Source organism: Protopterus annectens, chromosome 5.part1 (assembly GCF_019279795.1).
Source record: "Protopterus annectens isolate FY-2018-M chromosome 5.part1, PAN1.0, whole genome shotgun sequence".
Lineage (NCBI taxonomy): Eukaryota > Metazoa > Chordata > Ceratodontiformes > Protopteridae > Protopterus > Protopterus annectens.
The window spans coordinates 462686989-462708566 of NC_056736.1; the positions used below are offsets into that span (position 1 = coordinate 462686989).

The 21578-nt window shown below is 38.3% G+C and overlaps 1 protein-coding gene across 2 annotated transcripts in view; it reads right to left on the reverse strand.

Moving 5' to 3' along the window:
• The window catches only part of ARHGAP31 (Rho GTPase activating protein 31), an 870295-nt gene that overhangs the window by 369994 nt on the left and 478723 nt on the right, over positions 1-21578 (reverse strand). For both annotated transcript variants that reach the window (XM_044073118.1, XM_044073119.1), the window contains exon 2: positions 11058-11160. In XM_044073118.1, coding sequence (XP_043929053.1) covers positions 11058-11160 — 103 coding nt within the window. The remainder of the gene's footprint in view (positions 1-11057; positions 11161-21578) is intronic.

Sequence of the window (21578 nt, forward strand, 5' to 3'; positions counted from 1 at the left end):
TACCATATGTCCTGTCTGTTTTTGATGGGGCATGGGCTTTAATGTAAAGTTCTTCAAGAAGTGTCATTATCAATGGAAGTGTGTGATGCCCTGGGACAGTGGTGAGGTGAGTGTGGGTCTGCTGGGATACAGCCTCAGCAGTAGTTATGCTTCCTTAAGTTCTTAAATAACCTACAACTTTATGTCCTCTCTCTTTTTGCCTCTACCACCATTTTACCTACAGTCTCTTTATGAAACTATATGTAATCTATATGCTCTCCCTTGATACTATATACTCTATCTTTCTACTTTCATATTAGGTATATCTTAATCCGTTTGCTTTTTCCTCTCTCTTTTCTGTTTCCATTAAATCTCAAAATGCCTTTCAAATCTTCTTCAGCACTGTTTATTATTTATTTGTTTTGGCAATTTTTTTAACAGAGAAAGTCCGACTGGGTCATGAGGTACCCATTTGCAGCAGAGGACCTGGGAGAAAAGCTCCAGGTACAAATGGTTAACAGAATGAAAAACTAGATAAACAAATAAAATCATAACATTTAAGCACAAATATGAAAACACATTAGTTTGTCAAAAAAAAAAAAACTTACAAGTCATAATAAAGTCGTAACATTCAAGCAAAAAATGTGAAAAACTACACGTTTGTCAGAATAAAAACTCAACAGACATAATAAAGTCATAGTGTTCAAGCATAAGTTATATGGAAACCTGATAATACGAAGATGCAGCATTATTTACATAACAGGTGATTATCATAATGATTATAATATTCTAGAGGTCATGAAATATGGTAACAGATTATATTAGTGATAGGATAGTACGAGTAGAGAAGGATAGGGTGTGATAGAGCAGATACTAGGAATAGATGTGGAAAAGGTATGAGTGCAACCTCAGAGGAGTATGGTAGAGGAAGGGAGGGTAGGGTAAGTTAGTTGTGGGGATAGAGAGAGTAGAGGTAGAAAAAGGTATAAGAATACCTCAGCCTGGGCTCATACAGGAGCACATCCAAGCTTTGTTGAAGTATTGTTTTACAGAGGTTTGGAAGGAGTGCAGGTTAGTAGCAGTTTTGATAGTCAAAGTAAGGGAGTGGAGTTCCATAGTTTTGCCACATAGCAGGAGTAAAAGCTTAGGCCTGGGCTTTTCTTAGGTTTATAAGTTGTGAGGAGATGTTTGTCTTCAGATCTGAGATGTTTATTTGGGATACAAAAGTTGATTAATGGACAAAGAGCAGGACAAGCTAGTGGGTTGTGGATGATTTTGTAAACCACAGTAAGCTGTATGTACTGGAGGTGGGTGGGAGGGGTTCAAGCTATCTTTGGGAATGTAGGGCTTTACAGTGATGAGTTAGAGTACTTACTTTTATTGCAAATTTGGCAATTTTGTTATGGCAACTTTCTAGTTTTTTTTCCTTAGGGAGCTCTGCAAGTTAGTTAGAATTGGGCACTAACACACTATGTGGTGTATTTTTAAATAGCTGGGACTCATCTGTACAATCCAATTCATTTATGTGCATACATCTGCCTGTATATAATTATAAATGTTTAATTCTATATTGCTATTTAAATATGCATACTGTGCTACACATATTTATGAAACTGTTACATTTTTAATAATGAAGCACTCACACATATTCTATGCTATATCTGCATTTTTTTCTGTGTGGAGCTTTTCTCCCTGGGTCACCACTGAAAATGCGTTCTGCTGCCAGCTGTAATTTCCTGGTCAACAAACATAAATAATAAATAATAATAATAATAATAATAATAATAGTTGCAGCATTACAGCTTAACACAGTGGATGGGCCCAGGGCATGCATGGCAGAGGGTTCAGCATCCCATGCATGTCTCTGCTGATGAGAGTTAACACTACCAAGATTTTTACTGGATATACCATGACATTGGATAGATACTGGTGTGCTTTGTGGTCATGAGTATTGTCTGCTATGAGACATGCCTCTGTAGTGACTGCCATCACCAGGGGAAATCCTCTCCTCGGACTAAAAACATATAATAATTACTTTAATTGCATATCTTCCACAGAAAGCTATGGTGGATGAACCCCTGATGTACCTGAATATTGTAAATCAGACAGCTTTAATGATTTAGACAGTGAAGAAGGGAAGCAGAGGACTTACAGTTATGCATACACAGAAATAGGTCTACAAACATGGAGCATCTCTAGTCAGTCGTCTCTTTGGCCTATCTCCCAACATCCAGCACCACACTGTGGGACTCTGTTGAGGTGCCACTGCCTCTGAAACAGGTCAGAAACTCTTCTGTCCCCATAAGAGATGTACACTTGTTGTTCTCACACAAGTTACCCTGCCTTCTCATGCCAGAAGTTGAGCTTTTGTGCTGGGCAGTACATATGATGTCAATGGCCCTGCAGTGTACCATATCATAACTGTAGTTATGGCCACCAACATCTATGATGTTTTCTACAACATCTTTCCAAGCATGGTCCTGGTAGGCCTGTTCAGCTGCTTGGAAGACAAAAAGATGTTGACCATGGAGACGGAGGTAATGGAACCGAACTTCATTCTCCATACTGGAACTTTGGCTTATGGGTGGATTTCTCAGCAGGAATCCCAGAGTCAGCAGGGTGCTTCTGCTTTCTTTTTTTTGTTCGATTCTGAGCTAGAGCATCTTCTGCTTGGAGACATGCGTGAATGGGCGTACCTTCATTGAAGGTTGTGCATCAGGGCTGGTAACTTGGCATGTAAAACTCAACTACCAATCATTAGCAGACCAGAGTTCCGCTCTGGTGGCCCCTGGCCGGGAAAAGCCAAAAGACACAAACTCTGTAGATATAGAAAACAATGGAATTACAGCCTTGTTCCTGAACAACCCTGCAAAATCCTTATACCACCAGTCTCCACCATGGCCATGTAGGAAGCAATTTGTGTGCCTGATGGTTATATATCTGTAACCACACTCTGTAATGTCAGGCATATAACTTTACTGAACACAGTTTCCTTAGAAAACAATACCCATACATTTGCAAATGACCAAGGTGGCATTAGTGTTTTTTCAGGGTTAAAAAAGATTTGCAAATCACTATTGTGTAATATATTCCACAATCAAAGTAATTTACTGAAAGTGTTATTAGAAGCACAGCAAAAATGTGTAATTATCTTAACTACACATATAACCTGCCACTATGATGTGTGGTACATGGGATATTGTGAGACCTGCTTTGTGCACCAATTTACTGTCACCCTTCAATGAGATTCTTCAAGGTGAGACATCATGGCTGGAGAAGGAGAAGGTAGTGTTCTTTTCAGAACACAGAGGTGGCATGTGGAGGAGACAAAAAAGCTTCTCTACCTCCTCCATAAGAATTACAACCAGAGACTACTGTAGGAGGGGTATCAAGGGCATCAGTATAAGACTGAAGGCTAGAATACTTTAGCTCAGGTTATCAGCCATCCAAATGGCATCCCACTCATGAGAGAACAGTGCTGTCACAATTGCAGTGGCATGAGGTGCTCAAATCCTGATGACCTAGGCTAATAGGAGGATGCAGAAAAACAGCAGGAACCACCTATGTGCTGTAATTATCTTAACTATACATATAACCTGCCACTATGTCAAACAGATGTACTCCTCTCCATAGCCCCTGAAGACATTGAAGTGAATAGGCAGCTACACAGGAGATTGAAGCACCTAAGATAGCATCATGAATGGTATACTTACTTCAGAATGTACAGATTGTAAGATTAACAGCAGTAGAGTTTCATTTTCAAACAGTATAGCTTTCATAAATCACTGCACTTCTGCGAAAACTGCCGTAGGCCAAAGGTAGCAGTGTGACTGCTGCATGTTATTAGTATGTGTTTGTGCACATATCCTGCCATGTACTTAGACAAGTGATTCAGGATGTGCCCACAGTTGGATCATGATCAAATGGGACCCTAGGCCGGGTAATGGACAAGGGTTGCCCCTCGCATCCCCATCCCACAGCATTCCCACTCAGCAGCCATTCCAGTGTCCCATTACTTGCCTTTCTCTGCCCAATTACCATAAAACACTAAGCGCTTTCACTTGTAAAACATGTAGGCTTCCTCAGAGTTGGTTTAAATTACATTTGCCTCATTTTCTGGAAAGCTTATGAAACAGACTTTTTGGACTTTCACTTGTTATCCCCTCAAATTGTTATTAAACATTAGGAAAAAGGTGAAACACAAATGAGTAAGTTCCTTTGCCCCCATTTTGATAACTAAAAAGCAACTAGAGACGTTAACAAAGGAGAAAAATATTAACAACGTTATGGTACTACGTTACAATGAACTATCCCCAAAAGTGGTGGATGTAATTAACAAATGTTGGGAACTTTGTTTTGAAGAAGACACATTAAAGAGGTTAGGCCCAAAACCTACTGTGGTGTTTAGTAGAGGCAGAAACATTAAAAATATGTTAGAAATGAAGCAATAAAAGGAAACAGGAATATATAAATCCAACATGAGTAAGTGTGGTGCTTGCAGTTCCTGTAAATACATCATTAATGGGCCTTATGTTTCTGTAACTAACACCAATTTCACATTACAATGTCCAGGCAGACGTAATTGCAATTCTTCCATGGTTGTTTATGTCGCTACCTGTCTTTCTTGCCCCGAATTTTATGTGGGGAAAACTTCTCGAAGATTAAAAGAGAGGATGCAAGAGCATGTGAGGGCTATGAAAAACAGGGATGTTCACAATGCCTTGCATTTACATACCATCAAATGCTGTCATTTTAAAAAATTTATTTTTTTGTAATTGATAAGGTGGTTTAGAACGAAAGGGGTGGGTATGGTAAAACACTTCTTGAAGCAAAGGAATCAAACTGGCAGTTACGTTTAAATTCCACTGTAGCTCCTGGTTTGAATGATTTTATTTCTATAAAACCATTTTGAAAGTTAAGACATGGGTGGATTCCATAAATACACCTAAAATTGTCCTCAAGGACAATGGTTAAGTGAAGTATTTTAGAGCGGCTGTTTTCCAAAGTATTGGAAAAATATTCATGTAATTAGCCTTGACAATAATATTTTTACTGTGATTGGTGGTTGCTACTTTAAGAATTGTATTTAAATGAGGCAAATGTAATCTAAAACAACTCTGAGGAAGCCTACATGTTTTACAGGTGAAAGTGCTTAGTTGTTTTATCACATTGTGTTATTTTTGCAATAAACGGGACTTTGGTCTATTTCGTTTGGTTGCAAAATTTTTATTTTATTTTGTTTGTACTGTCCAGGTCTGGTTGACCATTTTTTATCAGTTCTAAGTTACCATAAAACACTGTTCAACCCTGTCAGTATACATATTATTTTCTTCTTTGCTTCTACAATGATTACAGATAATTGGATTTAATTTAAAACATTTATTTCAAATTTTATAGCACAATCACTGATATCTATTTGCTAAACAAAGCAATACAGTCTCATAATGAAAACAGACTTAGCATGAACAACAGTAAAATTCTCTGCCTTTGAAACTCACATTCATTGAAAGCATTGAAACTCACATTCGTAGAAAATGCATCTGGCCAGTGTCAGATTAGATGTACTTTTCAGCTCTTTTCAAATCATGGGCCCCTGCACACATTTTAAAACCAAGCATAAATGCTTGTGTTCTTTCAGTCAGCTTCCTGATTGTATTAAATTATGTTCTTCACTTAATGCATCACCACTTGTTAGAGTGCATTTTAAATTTGTAGTTTTGAACATTTTTCCAGTAAGCAGTGAAACAAAACATAAGAACCAATAACAACAATGGTATCCAGTTTAAAACATTTCAACCATAAAACTTCACTCAAACTGTTATTATAATCCACCAAAAACAATGAACATGTACAATCTGCTGAAGTAAAAGTCATCTGAATAATTCCACCTTAAAGAGAACTCTAAGTTTGCATTTCAGTGTTTCATCTACAAATTCAGTGCCTGTTGTCCATGAAGAATAAAACTGCATGTTACTTAAAAAAAAACAGTACTGATGATATACAGTAAAAAATGGACAGCAAACAGATAGCAACACTCTTCTGTTGTTGAATAGTCATCAGTCTCCAACTCAGCTCCATTTGCAATCTCCCATGGTCTTGCTCTACTCCCCCATAGGACACTATCCTAGAGATTTCTAGGGCTTTATCAGAATTCTCCTGCAAGTTCCTAAAGTCCTCCAGCTTTTACAGATGCTTTCAGATGTTTTATTTACTGACAGTTTTATTTTTTTTTTTTATTGCCCCCCCCCCAGGCCCTAGGCAATTGAATAGGTTGCCTAGTGCTGGATCTGGCTCTGGCTGTGTTCCCACATTGTCAGAATGCCTGTTAGCTCAGCCCTTCCCCAAGTTTGTGTTGTCCTAATGTTTCCATTGAGAGTTCTGTCTCATAGATAAAGAATTAAATGTGGGAAATATGTATGAACAGCATTTTTCAGTTGGTGGACATGTGTCATGGACAACTTTTTCAGTCTACCTACTTTCCTCACTTTTAACCTATGTGTGTGAGGCGTATACACGCAGCATTTTTTGTATATGCTCATTTGCCTCCGACACACCAGTACTGCTTGTTGGACTTTGCAGTGCAAGTGCTGAATTGCAGATGCTGATGGCCGTGGGTTCATTTCCTCCACTGACCTGTGCATGGTTGCCACATTGTTAATTTGGAAGGTGTCTGTTGTTAATTCAGGTGTATTACATGCAGCATAATGATATGATTACTTATCAGCTGCAAGTTTTCATTTGTATGAATTTCTCTCTTCCCACCCTTTTTGTCACTAGTCTTTCTATTACATATGTTAATTACATTTATTTTATTATTTTGTTTCTCTCCATTTATATTACATTAGTCTGCAGCAGCACAGTGATCTGCACACATCTCTCCAGTGAGTCCTGTTGGCCCCCACCCCACAGGTGGCAGCAGCAGCAACAGTGCCATTATCACCATCATACACACCTGAGTCTCAGCCTGCCACAATCACCTCCACACCTGCCTGCACCACTCACTAAAGGTAGCTCTGCTCTGGATTTTGGGGCTAGCCATTGGTAGCAATGACTGTGAAGGTGATAGCTTTGTCACTCATGGATAGTTGACAGACATTGTGGAGGAGATTAGACAGGAGATTGGATGCCCAAATCAGCCAGATGATGAACCTTCTCTGGTGACTCATTGAGTCATGGGCCTGTCCAGCGTGGTCTCCAACATCATGCATTGCAAAGTGTCCATCATCTGAAACATGGCCTAGATGTGACAGTTCCCAGGGTGGCAAGTGATCTCCCACTGGGTCACATCTGGCTCACCAAGCAGATGACTGTTAATTGGGAGTTATTATAGATTAGCACCAAAGCACCAATATCTTGCAAGTGGGTTTAACACAGACAAGTGACTGGTGCCAAAGCAATGGCTTAAAACTCAATGGCCTTGGAGAAACTGTCAACCCAAGTTAATTACTCCATTGATAAAATGCACCAACAGTGGACCCAGTAGTAAGGGCTCTGGGAACATATGTAGACAGCAGTCTGGTTTTTAACCAACATGTAACTAAGATAATAAGAAAAATCATTCTATGTCGCCCATCTTATAGGTAAGAGTATGGCATCCTGGTCCAAGGAAGTAATAATTCCACTCTACTCAGCTCTTATCAGACCTGTCATTGAATACAATAATACCTTTGGCATGTAACAAGATGCTTTCAACAGCTGGAATGCCCCAAAAGGTTTCTCACTAGGAGAATTCAGGGCATGAATACACTGTCCTACACTAATTGCTTAAAGGTTCTTTTTCTCTGTATTCAGTCTCCTACGGGCTACTGACAGGGGATCTTTAACTGGCTTACAGGGCTTCCTCAGCTTCAGCCTTGACTGATCGGTTGCACATGTGCAAAACAAACAGCACCAGAAACACTAGACTCGGGGATCTGAGCTTTGCTTGTGACATAAGTAGAATGTAACTCTCCACCAAAATGAAAAGAAAAAGGCCAGTGATTACCTTTATGTGGTTTATTAAAAGTCACAGTCTCTGCACCGAAACACAGTTTGTCACTGTTGATAAATACAATTCCACAAGTCTTCTTAAAACAAACACAACCTCACACAGTAAAATCTATTATCCAAACTTCAAAACATGCACGAAAAAACACTGTAATTCAAACAATACAAAAGCAAATTCCTCTAGCGCCTTGGCTCTTTAGCCTTTACAGAGTATATCCTTTCTCTTATTTTCCACTCTTAAATACTATAATTAAAAACAATTAACCAATCACAGCTTTTAAACTCCTTATCTTATTAAAGGAAACACCAGTGACATTCCCTCTTCAGTCCCTTTGGAATTAAAGTATTACATTTTAACATTAAAGTAGACTCCAGCTTCCATAATTTCTTTTTTATATCTAAACCATAAACTTGTTGCACTTGCCCTAAAACTGTGGCTTGTAAGCCTTGTATATTCCCATTATGACATTCCTTAATATGTACTGCTACAGGGTTTTCTTCCCTGCCTTTCCTTATTTCTCTCACATGTTCCTTTAATCTTTGTTTAAAACTTCTTTTACTTTCCAGAAAATTTACCTTCACAACTTTTTGAATTCCATCAAATCTAATATTATAATGATTTTTCTGGACATTGTGACATAAGCAGAATGTGCTGGAGAGATACATACAAGTCCCAAGGGATCCCTGCACTATGGAACTGGCTGCCATACATGAAAAACAGAGTTCATCCTTGAGACTATTCAACCAAAACCTTGACAATTGGATGGGAAATTGTAAATGTACCCCCAGTCTGTCCCCCGTGTCCCTTAAGGACAGAGGCCATCAATATGAAAAGTATTATTCTAACTAACATTATGAAAAGTATTATTCTAACTAACATTCCACCCTCCTGCAAATCGTTAGTTACCTCCCGTATAAACACCCTTAATACTTGGGACCCAAATGGTTTGGGGTGTGTGGCTAGACTTGTAAGGGCCTTATGAACCTATGAACACCCCATCATATCCCCGATTCTAGTGTAGGCCTACCTTTTGTGTCAATGCCCTGTTGGTTGTTCAGTGCTCCCCTCAACATTGTCTTACCTCTGTCTGATATCTCCTTCACTATTGTGTTCCCCATCCTTCATTGTTTTACACCACACCCTGTTGGTTCTGTCATTTCATGATACCTAAACTAACTCTCTTATCCTACACTTATGTCCTTTACTTTCTTCTCCATCTCACCTTCTCTTTATGCAAGAAAAATGGCACCTAAGACAAAAAAAACCAACCCACATCCATCCTACTCATTCCTTAGTTGTTCACCTTCTGTTCTTTTTGTTTCCCATTTTTATCTCTTTTAAAAATTCCCATGTATACTCTTTAATCTGGTTAAATATAGATATACACACCTAATATATGCCACACCATACTCTTACATACCCTGTCCACAGGTCCCTGCTGTGGCCAAAACCAGGATATTTAATGAGCTGCCTGTTCATTTATTTACACTTGCCTGGATGTGTTCATTGTTAATGAGCATCAGGACCTGTCATTCATGCACAGTAAACAGAGGAGGTCCATCCACAGTCACGCTCTCAGTGCTTCTGAATTCCAAGGATAGAGTTTATGCTGTTTAAATTCTGCCAAAAGGGGGATTCACCATTACAAAATCAATATGCCATTAATGTGAAGCTTGTAATTGATGACTTCTGCTCACCTGCCCAATTTGTGAGTGAATTGTGGATAGACACCTTTAATTCTTCCACTGATAGAAGCCAGTCTAGTTTTTAACATCAAGAGAAAATTGTGGAGAAACCCTGGCCAGATGCTTGAACAACCCTAGGGTTGCAGGAAGCCCTGGCTGAAAATCATTGCATTAAAATGTCTGAGATGTTTGCTGTGTATTGAAGTACAGATGAGGCTCTGTTTGGTGTAGTATTTTTCAATACAAGGATCTCTAACAAGACAGCACTTGTCAAGGGAAGCCAATTACCTACTTGAGCACTAAAACTCACTCCTACCTACACAGACACACAGACAGAAATACACATTGACAGATACATACAGACAGACACACAGAAACACACACAATCATATACAAATATACAGACAGACATTAGTTTCAGCAGTAACTGCTGGTGCTGCCCAAAAGAAGCACCTAGAATTAGTCTAAAAAATCTGAATTTTCTCCATGTATAATGTACTGCTGTTTAACAAAAATGCCCTGTGATGATGATGACTTAGAAGTGATAATGAAATCTGTTATACAATTTGTGAAAAACGTATTTCTGTTAAAACCAATGTGACTCACAGTATTACATCCGTAAAAAACAAGGCAAGGAAACCATATAAATATTGTTCTAAATATGTAATGAAATACTTTCAGAAAGACATGAAGCTTCATTTGTTGAATTAAATGACCTGCACTGCTCAAATGTGTTTTAAAGCCTTAGTACTCATAAACTTTGTGATGGGGAATTCTAGTTTATTCTTGTTTAAATACTTAGCACAGAGTAGCTTCATATTCCAAAATCATCATAAATATGTATATATATATATATATATATATATATATATATATATATATATATATATATATATATATATATATATATATATATATATATATAGACAAATGGAAACTGTGGTGGTGGTGCTGTGGAAGCATTGTCGCCTCACAGTAAGACGTTGTCCTGTTCGATTCTCAGTTAGAGCGTCTTCTGTGTGGAGACATGCATGAATGGGCATACCTTGTGCATCAGGGCCAGCAACTCGGCACGTAAAAATCTACTGCCAATCATTAGCGGACCGGATTTCCGCTGTGGTGACCCCTAACCGGGAAAAGCCGAAAGACACAACAACATATAGACAAATGGAAACATGAGAGTGAAACATTACATATGTCAGATACGAAAGTTTATGTAAACTGCACACATGCATATATTTTATATAACATATATTCATATCTAATTTTATATATTTAAATTGGTATGAACTTTATTATATGAGTATTAATTTGGGGAAACTCTCATAATTTCCAAACCTTTAACAAAAAGTATAATGAATGTAGTCAGGACTAGAGCGTGTCATCTGTGTGACAATCATCCTTACCTTAGTTTCTGTATGTTTGATGTTACTCCGGATAGCCTGTAGATTCCATCCACAATGCCATGTTTTTCGATGAACTCTGCACAGCTCTTGAGTACAACAGGAACTGTGGAAATAAAAGTGAATTATGAAAACGCTATAAAGCAAACAATTATATGAATAATTAAAAATTTCAAGCAAAAATATCATGCACAGCTAATGGATATCACCTGGTGAGAACAATACCGCATGTGGCAATGACATTTTTACATGCCTAACTATAACACAGCCATGGTAAAAACTACTGTTTCACACGAGCATTTTTAATATAATGGCACTACTAACATTTAATGTTTATTTATTGTCTTTTGATCATAATCACTGTAATCAACCCCCGTCTTTCCCATTTTTTACTTTGGGTCGGGGTTGGGGCATTGCGTCAGCTGTCGTCATTTCTCTAGATTCACTGCCACTCTCTCGGGTGTTCTCTCATACTGTCCATCCATCTCTTTACTGGACACCCTCAGTAACCTTGACTACTTCCTGTCTGTACCAAATCATCCTCACCTTTCCTGAGCATGTGCCCGAACTGCAGTAACATCTCTTCTTTAATCTTCACTACAAATAGAGGTACTAGGACTTCTGCAATGACATCCTCATTTCTTCATCTGTCCCACAGTGTGCATCCTACCATCAATCTTGGGCAGGTCATCTTCATCACCTATGACTTCCTCAACTGTTCTGCTTTCACTTATTAGGTTTCTGTACCATAAAGGGCTACAATCACACCACAGTTTAGTACATCCTACCTTTCAGCTTCTTTGGCATTCTTCTGTCACACACTAACCCTGACACTCTGTGCCAGTTGGCTGTAGCCTCACCAAATCTAGCTCTGACTTCCTCACTCATTTCCTTTCTCCTCAAATACTCCTTCTCAGAAACTTGAAAGCATTAACCTGTTCTACTGTTTTCCCCTCTATCTCAGTAATCATCTCCTTCTGATTTCCACCATTTGCTGCCACGACAACTGTCTTATCTGTTCTCAGTTTCATCTCATGTGCCTTCAGTTTTGCAGTTGCTGAAATTTTTGTTCAGCGTCTGTTTGTAATGCCGCATTGACTGCATAGAGCAGTTTTGCTGGTCTGTCCTCTCCAACCTGTTTGCTAATGTAGTCCATCACCAGTATGTATAGCAACAGGCCCAGAGCTGAACCTTGAAGCAAACCCACTTTCCCCTGGAAATCCCTCTGTGAGACCGAACACTGCTTGCACTTATGCCATTGGGTGTTTGTACATTGCCTGCGCTAATTCTACCAATGTTTCCAGGGTTTCAAACCATCACAGGACAGGTCAGGCTTTAATAATTGTAATAATATCAATAGCAGTTTAGCAAAGAAAATTAATGGTATGAGCTGCTAACAAGCTTTATCCTGTAATATTGTGCTTGATATCTTTAGTTTCATCTTGTAGAATACATGACAATAAGCAAATCATTTAACCTTATAGTGCTCCTGCTGTCTCATATTTCATTGAGGGCCATGGACATTTTTTTCTCCTGCACATTTGGTTATTGAAGTTGTGGACATGGCATTGCATTCTTCTCTTTGCCCACAGGGTATATGCAACAGCCTCATTTCTGTGCAGCTGAATGTCACTTCAACCATATGTCCCCAACCAAGTGTACCACAGGGAAATGTCTTTCTGCTTAGGTACCTGAACCTGTTAATCTTTAATAACTTATTACCATGTCTTTCCATACATGTATATCTTGTCTTTTTCCTTTGGCAGGTTGTAGTTTTATTTCACTAATACTGTATTACTACCACCTTAGTTATCTTACACTCTTATACCATCTCTGAAAAAGAAGAGATCACATGACCATAGTGATCCATTTATTTATGAATAAGTGTGTGATGAGCAAGGCTACTGCTAGCAGCTTGTCTATTCACTTCCAGCATAAGGCAGGAATAATATTAATGAAAGTTTGTTCAGCAGCACTTGAAAACATTTTAATAGCTAAAGATCTGCAAAGCAATTCTACAATTATTCAGTAAATATACCACATAATTTAACATTTATTACACTTTCATACAATGAATGTGTAAACATCAAACCTATCTATTTGTAGTGTAACATGTCACAAAAAGTGAAATAATTCTGTGCTAAAGTTAATTATAGTACTGTGTTGTAGACTTTGTCATACCAACATACTGGTCATGCCTATTTAAGAACTGATAATCATAATAACATTACTGCCAGGATCTGAAATAAAAAAAGCAAATATGTTGGTGGCACTTTAATGTTTGTAAAGAAAATCAAAAATCATGCTAAAAATAAAACACAAGGTGTAGTGATGAGTGACCTGCCATCTTATCCTAACAGAACTATTAACATTTAAACTTTATTTAGTGTCTTCTGGTCATATTCACCATCGCCACCACTATCACAATTGATCCCCCCTTTCACATTTTCTACATGGGGGGCAGGCTGCCATGTCAATGCTCACCATCTTTCTCAATTTGGTGTGACTCTAATACACTCTACGGCAATCTTGACTGACTGCCCCAAGTCTTCCCTCACACAGGCCATCCAGCCATCCCTTTGCTGGTTGGTTAGAGCTTTTACCCAATCTATCAGACTTCCACAGACCCAAAAGAAATACAAGGAAAGCAGCTTGTTATTCTACCCATTGGGTAATAACCATGACCATAAAAGTATTCAAAATATGGAAAGCCTATGTCCAATAGGTTAACAAGAATCTTGTGGGTTAATCAATGGGGAATGTCCAGTTGATCACTAATGAGAAATAATCAAAATCCAAAAGTTGAAAACAGTAGCAGGACCATGTCAGCATAACCACTTGCTATATCCTGGGCCTGGGAATGTAGTTAATCAGGAAATGGGTTCCTATTACACGATCAAAGTTTTGAAACGTTGAACACGACAATATCAAACTTGTCTGTTCAAAGTTTCAAAACTTTGAACATGGAAAAAAAAATAAAAAACAACATGCAACAGTAAACTAACTGTTGCAAGCAGGGGGCAAGCCCACCTGCTTGCAAGGGTTTGTTTTACTTGTAAGTTTTTTTGGTTTTATTTGACGTGTTTGAACTTCTGCAAGTTCGACAATATGGTTTCGACCATATAGGGTTCGAACTTGTTGAAGTTCGATCACGTAATAGGAACCCATCAGGAAATAGCCAATAGGGATAGATACTGTTGGTAGATTGTACTGATCAGTCAGGGAGAAAGAATAGAATCATTTTCTTTCAGGAAGTTGGGGGAAAATAAAATCATAGTCTTCTATGAGAACTATGTCATTAAATTTTCAATACTCAAAAATGTATCATTACTGCAAACCTCAAAGCAATGTAATAAATAGTAAAATAACCATAGGAAACACATTAAAATGAGAATTAGCCATAGTAACAAATTGTGAAAGTTAAATACTGTGTACTACTGACACAAACGAAATTAAAGTAACAACATATTTTATAAGGCAAATTAAGGGAATACGAGAAATGCGATGTCCCAGTTTCCAGTCAAGGGGTATTTAATTAACAAGCATGCTTTCATAATGCCTTGGGATGTGGCAGTCATCTGCTCAGGTTTGCCAGACCAGAGTATTTTTTCTGCCGAATGGGCTGTAGTCGCTATCAAGGGGAATATGAGGGACAGTCTGAAGGACATATAAATTGTCTCACTCAAGGATGTACATGCTTGACTGTACAAATTACTCAGAGAATGTACATGCTTGACAGTGCAAATTACTCAGAGAATGTTTGACTGTTACATGTTTGACTGTGCTTACACAGTTCATTGGATGGAAGCTGCCTTTAAACAGCAAACTGATTCAACTGGTGGACAGCTTTACAATATAGAAGCCTTGACCCTGGGAATGTTATACCAAATATACTCCTCCACTAGAGAGAAAATCACTTATTCCTGGGGAATTGCTAATTTTTACTGTTTTTCAGGCAAGGAGTAGTGGGCACTGGAGCCACCAATGGTAAGCTCCTCCTACTTATCCATGGACTGGGGGAGTCTCACTTTCATCACTCAAATAAGGTATAGGTTCTGTGAAAAGCAAATGCAGGTGCACAGAGGCTAAATATCTCAAAAACAAACAGCCATATTATTAGTTCACCAGAAAGGCTTCTTCAGTTGTTGTGAAGCAAATAATACAGTAACCAGAAAATTCATTGTGTGAACGTACAGGCAAAGATAAACTTCAAAATAAATATATGGCTCACGTAGTGCCAAACAGCAAAAATAATGACCCAAACATTAAGAATTAGTTAAGGACCGTAGTGTAATCCATAATAAAAGCAAATTCCTTAGGTAAAATCCAAAATGTAATGTTTAATCACATACTGCAACCATGAATGTAAAATATGCGAGCGGTTAAGTGCTTTCATCCTAGAAATACAGAACTTCATCAGAACCGTTGAACACGCTATTAACCAGTATTTAAATACATAAGTAGATTGGTTATGTGATGAATTAGCATAAAATCAAAGTATTTTAAAGCAATTTCTTTATAAAGCATTCTGATGTGGTGGTACAGTGGTGCAGCAGTTAGTGTTGTCAAAAGGCCCTTCTCTATTCTGGTTTCCCAACCTTTCACATCTCCTTAAGAATGGAAAATTATAATTGACCTTTGGGATATCTAATGGATTTTCTAATAATTGCCCTTTGGGATATCTAATGGATTTTCTAAAGCTGACATATTATAAATAGATGTGTTATGTGATGAAAATGGAGTGCTTGAAATTCTATCAGGTAGGTTATTTTCTGGGGAAAAAATCCCCTCACTAATATGTTGGTATGTTTTATCAGTAGTTCTAAAAGACTTAGGAACAGGGTATGCTTTGTGGTTTACATATTCTAATTGGTCTCTCATTAATTTCTAATGCTTCCGATTGATGTTGATTTTTACCTGTTGCTCAGTTTTATGAAAAATACTATTGCATTTGCTGCTTTTGTGTTCAAACAATAAATCACTTGTAATTTCATTATTTAACTCATTCCCTCCAGTACAGCTCTTTTGAGTGTGTGCCTTTAACTCTTAGTGGGTATGGCTTAAGCCCTTAAAATTGAAGTTATCACCTTACAATTCTAACAAATACTCACTGACAGAGGTCAAATATCAATACAACTGTGTTTGCAATCATGTATGCTTCAAGATAAAATATTCTGATATGCTGTATGTAGTATGGTTTTGGAATTATTAATGCAAATATGAACAAGCAATATTTGATGCCTAGAGGCACAGAAGGAGGAGGTAACTACAAAAACGCCTGGAAACGCACTCGGTTGTAATGAGTTAAAGCAGTTAATTCATCAAACAACTTGTTAATACTAGAATTATTTAACTTGATAACAGAATGCATCAATTCTATTCCTTGTCTATCAAACATTTCAATTAATTCTAAATGTTTGTCACTATCTATAGTGAGTCCATTTGGCAGGAGCGGCCTTAGGTCAACTGGTGCCCTAGGCAAAGGGGCTCCACGGCGCCCTCCACCACACCACCCGGTGCCCCCATCCTAGTCTACATACACCAAATAAACACTGAAAAAGCACCCCTGCTAGAGTGGTGCCCTAGGCAGCCATCTAGTTGGCCTATGCCTAAGGCTAGCTATGCCATTTGGAAATGTATACATATGAAGTCCCTTGGGTACTCTCTTGTTCTTAACACATTTAGAAAGATGAAAAGAAAAAAATTCAGCATAAGCTCAAGATCCAGTAGACAATTTTAATAAAACAGCTGTTAAAAACACAACAAAACACACTATGTTAAGTGCTTTCGTCTAAAAACCAAAAAGACATCATCAGAACAGTGTGTATAGAAACTAAGAATGCTTAAATACCCCCTTGTAGATCTTCGCCCATTAAAGTAATGCAGTAGTAATTGAATCCATTTTTAAAGAGCCAGGTTGTAATTCAAGTTCTAGAAAACCTTGCTGCAAAAGTAAAGTACAGCAAATATAAAATACTGGTATAGCAAGTGGAAAACAAATACTGATATAGCAAGTGGAAAAAAAAACAAATGTAAAAACAAGTGGAAAAAACATTGTGTTAAACACAATCAAACAATTTAATAACAAAGACACCCCACTTGTTAACGTGACATCCAATTTTTCCAGTAATATGGTTATTCATTATTCACTTGACGCCAAGGATGTTGAAAACATAGTTTGAAAATACTGATCAGTTTTTCAATGTGATGACACCACCAAACAGCTTATTTCTCATAATCCTGGATTTACATACAAAAGGAAACACAATATCAAGAGCCTATTGGAAAATTGCCATCTTAACACTGAAAGGTCTTTCCCTTCGACTAGACCTTGTCGAAGATGCAATCAATGTGCATATATCAACAGTAACTACACTGCAGATTTACATGACAAGATTGCAAAACATTCCAAGGGTGGAAAGTTTCATTGTGGTTCTGAATGTGTGGTGTATCTGGCACACTGTACACAATGTCATGCATTCTATATAGGTAAGACGAACAATGCATTAAATAAGAGAATATACCAATACCTATACAGTCTGCAAAAATCTGATAACAAAAGCACTCTGGCACGTCATGCAATTCAATGTAGTCGTTTAAAAAATTCCAGTTCCTAGTTCTGGAACAGGTTTGGTCTACTGTTTATTCAGTGTACTAGAAAAAAATTTTACTACATCGACAGATGCTTTGGCAACTAAGGCTTGATGCTACAGCCTTCCCAGGGTTAAATGACAATATATCCACTACAAGTGAACTTAAAAGAAGGACACGCACTGTTTGATTGTGTTTAACACAATGTTTTTTCCACTTGTTTTTCCTTTTGTTTTTTTCCACTTGCTATATCAGTATTTGTTTTCCACTTGCTATATCAGCATTTTATATCTGCTGTGCTTTACATTTGCAGCAAGGTTTTCTAGAGCTTGAATTACTATCTGGCTCTTTAAAAATGGATTCAATTACTACTGCATTACTTGAATGGGCGGAGACCTATAAGCAAGTATTTAAGCATTCTTAGTTTCTATACATACTGTTCTGATGATGTCTTTTTGGTTTTAAGATGAAAGCACTTAACATAGTGTGTTTTGTTGTGTTTTTAACAGCTGTTTCATTAAAAGCCTCTACTGGATCTTGAGCTGATGCTGAATTTTTTCTTTTCATTACTTTGTTGGTGTATTTCAGTTCTGTTTTGGTGTTTTTACATTCAGAAAGATACAAATTGTCTGTCAGTAAATTGTGCTCTTTTTGCAATTTGGTTTCAAAAGCATCCAGCCTACCTTGAAAACTATGATATGGATGTGAACAGTCAGATGCAGAAAGTCAAGCAAGCAATACACTTTAACTGATGAAATAAATAGTAGAAAAATAACATCTGGTTACCTTTGTGGGAAAAAAAATAACATTTATGTATGCATGGCTACATTCAACTATGGTTATATCTATGGATGTATATAGGAACCGAATTATGTACTAGAATGAGTGCCGATAATCAAGCACAGTTAAAAATTATCATTCAATCCATGTAGTAACAGATGGACAGTGGTTATGAACGAGTGCCTTTCTTTTTTATCTGGAAAACAACCCGACATTCTATGAACCATATCAATGCTAGTAAAAATAAACAGCAACAAAAAATGTGCTCTAGTCTGTAAAATACATTACAAAGTCTGTAAAGCCTTAAGGGCCTAGTATTTTCCCTGTGTTCATCTCATTTAGACTAGGCATTTGTGATGAAACTCTGAGGTGCAGGTAATGCAGGTGGCTTACAAGGCATACAGTTATTCAGTTCATGTCAGGACAGCTTGTTTTGAAATGGTTGGTTTCTGCTGCTGTACAGTACAGTTCTGCAAAATCTTACCATAACAGTAAATGTCCTTCTCTTCACTGTTGAAATATTCTTGAAAATCAGGATGTCCTGTCCCAGGCAGCTCATCTCTTGGCCAGTAATGAAAAGCTTGAAAAAGATCTTGTTTGGGCTATACATCCTTTTTATGCTCCTCACACAACACGTGGGGCATAAAGGGGAAGTACAGATGCAACTACCCAGAACTGAATTGCACCAGGAGAGAAAAATCCTCATAGGACAAAGGAGTCCATGCACATCCAGAAGGAAAAAAGGCAAAATAAAGAAGAAGGAGTTGAAGGGAGGGAGCGAATACTGCAACAGTGAAGAGCAGGACATCTTCAGATGTGGTACAATTTTACACAACTGCACTATGTCCTTCTATATCACTGTTGCAATATTCTTGAAATAAAGCAGTTTAAAAAAGCTCAAAAAACAGAATAGGAGGTGGAAGGCTGATTGGAGCCCTCAACAAACCCACATAAAATGTTTTCAGCAAAATCTGCTATGGCCGTAGAAACCATATCTATCTTATGATACTTAGTAAAGGCATGCACTGAAGCCCAAGTAGCAGCTTTGGGGATGGAATTGGTGTCCAACCCTTGAAGAAGGCACCAGAGGAGGCAACAACCCTAGTAGAATGAGTTCTAACCAAAGCAGACAGAAACTTGCCATGAAAAGTATAACAAAAATAAATTGTCTTAGATATCCGGGAGAAGATGGTTTGCTCAGAAACAGCCAAACTCAAAGACCTGGGATGAAAGGAAACAAAAAGCTGATCAGACTTATGAATAGTTCTAGTATTATCCAAATAGTGCCTGAACTATTTGTGCAAATCCAAGTTATGCAGGACCCTCTCAGTTGCAAACTGAGGAGAAGGGAAAAAGGACAGGTCATTTACCACCTTGAGAATAAAAGAAGGATTAGTATAAAGAACACACTGTCCCTGTGGAAAAAAAAACAAAAAAACAAAAAAGGAGGAATGGACATAAGGGCCTGGATCTCAGAAACCCTCTGAGCAGAAGTAATAGCCAGCAACAAAACAGTCTTCCAAGTACAATGTTGCAAAGAAGCAGAAACTGCAGCCTCAAAAGGAGCCTGAATCAATTTTTCCAAAAACAAAATTAAGGTCCCAAGAAGGAGGAATACGTTTTCTTTGAGGTCTAATATGCAGGATGCCTTTAAGAAATTGTTTAACCTCAAAATGAGAAGACAAAGGAGAAGTCAAGGGTAGACAATCAGAAATGGATGACAAATAGGCCTTCACTGAAGAATAGGCCAAGCCAGACTGGAGCAATTCACACAAATAAGACAGGACCAGAAGAACAGCCACTGAAAAAAGGTCCTGGTTATGAGCATAGCACCAGACCAAAAATCTCTTCCATTTGGACATATAAGATTTTCTGGCTGAGAGTTTTCTTGCCTCCTGTAAAACTCTGAGCACATCCTCAGAAAAGAGGTGCTGGTATGGGATCAAAACTCTATCACCCACAAGGTCAATTGCAGACAAGTGGGGATGGATGAGAGACCCCTCGTCTTATGTGAGGAGATACAACTGGTGAGGTAACTTGTGATGATTGTCCCTGGCCAGATGCATTAAAAGGGGGAACCAGTGCTTTTGCAGCCAAAAAGGAGTCACTAGCAAGATTTTTGGGGAGTTGAGTTGAACTTTCTGCAGGACTCTTGGAAGTGGAGAAAGAGGACGGAAGGCATAAGAAAACCTCCCTTTCCATGGAAAGGATAGGGTATCTGTTTTCCACGTGAGATGGCATGGCACTTTGGAACAGAAGAGATGAAGCTGCATGTTCAGAAAGGAGACAAAAAGATATATCTGAGGAATACCGCGCTAATGGACAATGTCCAGAAACACAACTCTGTGAAGCATCCATTCATCAGCCTGTGTTTTGGTCCTGCTCAGAGAGTCTGTCAAAATATTGTGCTCTGAAGGAATGTATACTGCCTGAAGAGTCAACTGATAACTGAGAGCCACTCCCCAAGCCTGAAGCACCATCCTGCAGAGAGGAAAAGGTTTTGTGCCCCCCTGCTTGTTGACATACCACATTACTGTAGTTTTGTCTATGTACACCTTCAAGGGGCCCAGAGAGAACATAGAGTGAAAAGCATGAAGTACCAGAAGCAGAGCTCTCATCTCTTTGATGTTGATATGGTCAGAATTCTGATGGGGAGGCCAAAGACCCTGGGCTTTCAGGTGACAAAAAGATATCCCCTGTCTCATGTCCAAAGCATTGAACAGCTCTTGAGAAAGGACTAGAGGCTGAAAGGGTCAGCCTAGGTTGAGAGTGAACTGTTGAATCCACCACTTGAATTCCTTCATGAGACAGGGAAGAAGAAGTTCACTGAAAGTCAGAGGGTGACAATGCTGCAGCCAAACTAACTTGAGGTACCATAGAAGCTTCTGCATATGCAGTCTAGCAAGATGAAGCACCTTAATAGAAGAAATCATGGATCTCAGGGCCTGAAGAAACTCCCTGGCTGAAGAGATTGAAAGAAGGCTGTCAATGACAATACCTTTGGAAGTGGAAGAGAGGCCAACATTGGCACCACCTGAATCCTGCAACCCAGATACACATGATCCTGAGATGGAGAAAATTGATAGTAAACCCTAGATTTTGAAGAAGAGAGATGGTGAACTGCAGATCCTTCAACAATCGTCTAGGAGAAGG